Genomic DNA, 6,778 nt, shown 5'->3' with positions numbered 1-6,778 from the left:
TAAAACTAAAATCAATCAAAGAGCCATGTAATGAGTGGTGACATGTTTATTTGTTGCTTGTAGATGTCCTCACCATGTTTAGAGTCATTTCAAATTTTGATCTTTTGTCTTCATACATAAACAAAAAACACGAATTTTCTTGATCTCTATGCTGCTCCTGTGCTGACTACTGCATCACTGTGCCAACGTGTAATTACTCATTTAAAACATGTTTAAAAACAACACCTTTTCTTTGTTAGGGGACGGCCTAATAGTTACTGCACTTTAAAATACACAGAAACAATAATAAAGATGAAACTAAGGAAGCTCTCGATGAGCTACGTCTTCATTTGCAGTCGCAAACCGCTGATGAAATCAATGTTACTGATGTAAATATTCCAAAATATATTTCTTAATTGCTCCATCTGTTATATCTAATTAGATTTGTTTAACTTAAATCGATTTGATCTAATTTGACATTATTATACTCTAATACAACACCTCCCCCACAGTCACTGAATGAAAAACCACTAATCACAGTTTTTTCAGTCAATGGTTTTGGCAGACATGCTTGCGGTGAATCATCTTTATTAACAGGAATGATCAAAGACGTGAAGGCTTTAATTCTAGATGTGTTAAATATTTAGGGCCTTATGATCCAGGTCTTATAATAACAGTCAGTGTTGTGTGTTCTACCAAACCACGATCACAGCAGTGGTGACAATGTGCAAACAACACACATCAGTTCTGCGCGTTAAACCTGGAAAGGACTGCGTCTCCAGTAAAGCCTCGACTCATTGGTGGTTTCCTGCAGGTTCTGTTGGGGTACTGACGTCTGCGACACGCACAGCACTTCCTGTGCCACCTACTGCAGCAGCAGCATGCGTCTGCCAATCCACTGTTACGTCCATTCAATACGTGTGGTTATTTGTGCTGAAATTATTCAAGAGGAATCACGAGGGTGGTGCCACCAGTTTGAGTTTTGTGGCTATAAATGAACACATCACCATCATTTATGAAACAAAAGCACAGAACTGGAAAATATTTTAAGGCTTAGTTCAAGTATTAATCTAACAGCATTTATACTGATGATGCCAATAACCTTGATAAAATGAACTGGAGGTATTCATGGTCCCAAGAGGATGAACACTTGTGGTTTTGACCAACTCTTCTTTTCACCAGTATCCAGCCCTGCGAGGCCGAGGCTGCTCTGCTCTCAGTGTCCTTGTTGGACATTCAATAAATGTTAAAGCGGAGGATGTTGGACATGTTGAACGTGTCGTCCTAACACACATTCGTGAATTTGGTAGATGTAAAAGTTTTCTGTGACCTTCAATATTCAAATTCAAATGAATTTTTAAAAAATGAAAGAATTCGACACTGGAAAATGTTTAATTTCTTCATGCTTTGTATCCTGTTAACATCAGGTCACAATATGCGTCTGCAAAGTGTGTGTGGTTTTTATCCAGCTAGTGATTCGGATGTTTATTAGTCACATGTGTATTTTACCACAAAGAACTTTGGCCTTGAACGCGTCAGCAGGACATTTAACTTTTTAATCATCAGTCTGCATCCTGTGTGATCTATACACATACAGTGTCTGTAGCTTCTGACAGTTTTAGGTTTTGTGTTTGTTGTGTATTTAATAATCATAAGAAATAAAGTAAATCATTACCATATGAACATGACTCTTCAAAGCCCCACCCACCCCGCAATCCCCCAAACCGATGTTCCAAGTCAGAGAATTTCACAAAATTTCTAAATCAATATTATTATTCTTACTAAGCTATTTAACATCAAAATATCAAAACGACTTAATAAACTTCTGAAAATGTGCGTCGCTTCACCGCAGTTAACGCCAGCCCTGCTATTTAAACCACGTTTGGCACAGCTTCACTCTCCACCTGTTTTTGAGTAAACTGGGACCTGTGTCCAGTTCAGCTCGCACAAAGGCATTAAACACGTTGTGTCTGGTCAATATGAGGAAGGAGAAAAAACCTTCATCCATGTCCAGTTCAAGGAGAGTTCCAATATCTTAGACAGCCGTCTCCTGATCCTCTCTCTGTATCATCTGGTAATGCTGTCTGTTCTCCAGGTACGCTGCCAGTTCAGCATCTTCAGCCTTCTCCGCCCTGTTCTTAGGAGTATCACCCTGAAGAAGAGACATTACACTCAAAAATGAATATTTTTGCATGACTAAGAGCTTTGTGTTAGCCCACTAAACTTGGTTTGCATCAAACTGTTTACATGATCAAAACAAACAAACAAAACTGTGTGTTTGATGCTGCTCAGTGATGCTGCCTTCACTGTACAGGTTCCTCCCAGTTTCTGAAATGTTGCATTGCATACAAAGAAATGTAAACGCAGAAAACGAAGCTTTTTAGGAACGTTTCTCATTTGCTTCCCTGTGTCGGAGGCGGCCCAACACAGAGCAACCAGCTCACCAATCAAGACTCGGCAGAGCACTGAAAACCAAAGAACCGAGGATAGAAGCTGCTTTACAGTGTGGGTGCTTCATCTGTGTCGTATTCATGTTGTTGGGACATAAATCTATTTACTTAATTACAATATATGGTAAAAAAATATGACCGCAACTGGGCGGGGCGATATGGCCCAAATTCATATCTCGATCTTTATATACGATATATATCTCAATATTTATTTAAAACCATAAAGTACGAACAAAACGAGAGTTTAGTCAAAGCTGTGTCCCAGATCTCACATAGGCAGTTTTATTAACATGCAGCGCAGATGTACGTGCAAAACTTATATAAATGATCAGCATTTGTTAAATAATAATGCTCCATAAATAAAATAAAACTATGTTGTTTTTGTGCACAACAAAAAGCTCACAATCGTGCAGTCAAAATGTAAACTAACAGACGCTGAGCGTAATGAGCTGCTGTTCTACTGCGTGACTGACAGCCTGGAGTTTGAAACCCTCTTTGTAACCGTGTCTCTTACAGCTGCCATTTGTGGCCCTTATACGCACACAGTACGGTAACATTACGCTGAAGCACAGTACGTATCACTCCGCGAGGCTCCTCAGTAGCTGTAGTGCTCCAACAATCCATCAAGCGCTGCAGCTTCGTAGCAAAGTCGTACCAAAACATTTTTGACAGATTGCTGAGCGCCGTGTACATAAAATCGGTTTGCGGTCAGTAAGCACAACCAGAACTCATGCATAAGGCGCGCTGATGATTTTTGAGAAAATGAAAGGATTGTAGTGTGAGGTTATAGTCCGAAAAATACGGTATACGAGTTTTGTAAGGTGGTTTGTTTCGGGGCAGGATGCTGGGAGACGGTCTGGGATGCAGCTTGTTTCACACACTCTTCATTTTGCACTTTTGTTGCTGTTGTAAATGGTGAAAATACTGGTAGTGCTACCTGCACGGCCGTGCAGCCCCACGCACGGGCGACCTGCGGTAACTCGTTAACGGAGATTTGTCGGGTTAATGCAGTTACGGCGTTAGCGTCATTTTAGAGTAGCACTGCAGCACTAAAATAATCATCTTCAAATGTTTTCTGTTTGCCGAGCAGCTCCTCTGTGATAGCTGCCGAGTCCGTCCTGTCGTTGCCTGCAGGTGAAGCGATGGGGAGGAGGCAGAGTAACGCAGCGTGGAGACAAAAGTGGACGAAAGAGGCAAACTTGCAGCTCCACAAGTATAATTATAACTACATCGACATAAACGATATTGTCACATCTCATGTAAAAAGATATCGATATATTTAAAAACTCGATGCACCGCCCAGTCCTAACCACAACCATAACAGTGGTCGAGCCATGGGTAGGGTTTACGCTCCAGGAAGAGCCAGAGCCAAGCGGGAGAGAGTCCAAGTGCAGAGACGTTTTAAGATGAGACAAAGTACTTTATGGTGAATGTTAAAACTTCTCTTGTTTCCTCCCCCCTCTCCTCCCCTCAGTATCTAGGTCATTGCTGAGTCCAGTGAGTTAAGAGCTTTTCCTATGCAGTTAAAACCTCCATAGAAAAACTAAAAGAGAAACATATTTGAGACCAGAACACAAACATGTGCTAAAGCCACTGCAATAGTGCCATTTTTGCACTGCTTCGTTCATCAGCTCCCCTCTGAAATGCTTCCTGAGCGAGTGTTTCCGACACGTTCTCCACATACGTGTTGTTCACTACACATTTGTGTTGGTGCTTTATTCTCTGAAAAGGCAAATTCTCGCTGTGTGGATTGTGCTCCTTCGCTGAAACGATTAAAGTAAAGAAGACTCGACGTACTCCGGGGCTGAGAAAGACAAAATGGAACAAAATGTGTGTGAAGCTTTGAAAGGATTTCTGCACAGATTGGTCACAACATGCAGTTTTCTTCCTTTTAAACCACTTCGTTGTACATTCACCTGTGTGCTTCAGCACCGTCTTCTTGCATCACCCGACCTCTCTAAAGCTTTAGTCATGCCTAAAGCTTAAGAGAGGGGTGAGTCACTTATTTACCCAGAAGAGCGGACTGTGTCAGTATACGTCTTTATGGGAAAATCTACAACCCACTAATTTTATCTCTGTGACTGAAACATCGTCAAGTAACTTTTGGACATCTCCATTTTGCAGCCAGCATCGGTGATACTCAGTATATCCAGTAACGAGGGCAGAAATACTGTTTGTATGTAGTTCTGTCATTGTGAGCCACATGAATCAGGAGTCAGTCTGCAAGTATAAAAAGCAATTTGACACTGACAAAGAAGGAGGGCGTTTCCTTTTTGTTTAACCGAGTCGTGGAGAACTGTAAATGCTACTGAACCTACCAGCAGGTCTGTTTTCATGAGTGAGGCTCCTGCTTCCACCAGATAATGACAGATAGTCCTGTGACACAGCGACGCAGCCTGATGAAGAACCGTTTCCCCACTGGTGGTCCACGATGCAGCACCAGAGAGAAAAGAAGAGAGCGAGCTGTATTTCATGTATGCTGGGAGTGAAACACAGCTGATGAAGAGGCACCCAGCTGATTCTGTTTGGCTTTTATGTTTATTCTCTTTAATGTTTTCTACACTTGTTGGAATGCCAGGCAACAGAAAGAGACCAGAGCTCATTGGCATCATCATCAAAGCTTGAATACAGTCAGTTCATTGCAGATAGAGAACACACAAACCTCGTTATTATTCTAAGACTAGTGTTAACATGCAGCCCAAAACAAATCGCCTCAAGTTATTTGTTCCTACTGTAACATCTAAATGTTTCACATACTCACTGTAGTTTTTCAGTGACATCAATCAGCTCACTCGGTGCTGGAAAACAGAGAAGGAGGAGTGACTGTAGAGACACGGGGTTCATCCAACTATGCAAACTGGTTTTTTAACCTTCAGTTTGCAGTATCATCTCATTATTAGCAACAGTGGTGGCAGTATTTTCACAGTCATAGTGCTGTGAGCTGATCCCACCGACTTGACAAATAGAAAAAGACGGACGGACGGAGCTCTGCCACAGCCTGACAGAACTGCACCAGCATGTTTTTCATTACTGTAAATACTAGATCTTCATCTCCACCCGATGCTTTTCTGTTACCATTGTCAAGGATGTAGCGCACCATGTCCTTGCTTCCTGTACTAACAGCATGGTGTAGCAAGCTCCACCCTGACTGGTCCAGGACCGTGAGGTCGGCTCCCCTCAGGTGCAGCTCCTGCAGCTGCAGGTGATATACAGGCGAGATAAACGTTAACAGAAAGGCTTTTTTAACACGATGACAAACTAAACTTGTAATTAAAGTCTAAATGCATCACAGTGAGATGTTAATCCTACTGTTAGCTGTTAACACATGGAAAGGATGCGAAAGGTGTGAGCGAGGTGTCTCAGAGGAACGTGTTTCCATGCAATTTCCTTAAGTTAGCTACGGACTAATAAATAAATCTGCAAACACTTATCAGTACTTACCTTCTTCAAGTCCTTGTTCTTCACACAATCCATTAACATTTCTACGAGACAGAGAGAGAACGCAAACACAAAATCACAGCTTCATTGTCACGTTACAGAAAGCATCTGCATAAACAACCAAACATCGCATCATCGTGTCCGTACAAAAAACATGTACGGGCAGTAAATTACATCCACGAGGGTCAGAATATTAGAAACACCTGAGCAGCATCACAAACAACAGCTTCAGTGCTGTGACACAATAATTATTTTATTACATGGATAATTGGTATATTTACTGAGTCATGTTTGTAGTGATAGCTGCCATTTTCTGTTCTAATGGAAATTATGAAGCAAACAGGGATCAGCCGCTCTGTGGCTCCAGTGCAGTAGCTGAATGATTAGATAACGCCACGAAGGATCATCATTATATTGAAACTGTTCAGAGTTGTTACTGGGTGAAACAGTTGGTTGGTGTGTGTCTAAGCCGAGATATGAGATGAATGTTTATTAGGTTGACCTCAATACTTGCTTTCACTCCCTCTCTCTTTAGTAGCTGAGTCCTAATCCAGTTATGTTAGGCTTAGTGTGTGTGTGTGTGTGTGTGTGTGTGTGTGTGTGTGTGTGTGTGTGTGTGTGTGTGTGAGAGAGTGAGACAGAAAGAGAGAGAGGGGTGCAAAGAGTGAGTGAAAGGAGGGGGAGAGAAAGCGAGCAGACTTCAAAAACCTCTAAGAGCGTTTGTAGCTGTAAGACAAATCAAAAACAACACACACACAGTCGCACACACACACAACAAAACCAAACACACACTGTGAATTAAATGAATTTAGCCGAGGGAAAGAATTAAGTAAACCAGAGAAAATAAGATTCAGTCTTACGACACAAGAGAGGAGAAAAGGTAGAAAGAGGACACACAAACACACAAACAC

At 41.7% G+C, this 6,778-nt stretch overlaps 1 protein-coding gene across 1 annotated transcript in view; it reads right to left on the bottom strand.

Annotated features, from left to right (window-relative positions):
* Window positions 1–1,898: 1,898 nt before the first annotated feature.
* The window catches only part of LOC102200064 (diacylglycerol kinase zeta-like), a 66,087-nt gene continuing 61,207 nt past the window's right edge, over window positions 1,899–6,778 (bottom strand). Inside the window, exons 32-36 of the mRNA XM_013914643.1 lie at window positions 5,871–5,911; window positions 5,505–5,625; window positions 5,191–5,227; window positions 4,748–4,847; window positions 1,899–2,131 (exon numbers count right to left, since the gene is read on the bottom strand). Of these exons, the coding sequence (XP_013770097.1) occupies window positions 2,015–2,131; window positions 4,748–4,847; window positions 5,191–5,227; window positions 5,505–5,625; window positions 5,871–5,911 (416 nt within the window). The 3' untranslated portion in view covers window positions 1,899–2,014. The remainder of the gene's footprint in view (window positions 2,132–4,747; window positions 4,848–5,190; window positions 5,228–5,504; window positions 5,626–5,870; window positions 5,912–6,778) is intronic.

The sequence above is a fragment of the Pundamilia nyererei genome, unplaced genomic scaffold, assembly GCF_000239375.1.
Source record: "Pundamilia nyererei isolate P.nyererei 1_Seehausen unplaced genomic scaffold, PunNye1.0 scaffold00212, whole genome shotgun sequence".
Classification (NCBI taxonomy): domain Eukaryota; kingdom Metazoa; phylum Chordata; class Actinopteri; order Cichliformes; family Cichlidae; genus Pundamilia; species Pundamilia nyererei.
Note: the sequence above shows the minus strand (reverse complement) of the source record. Positions and strands in the feature narration are given on the sequence as shown.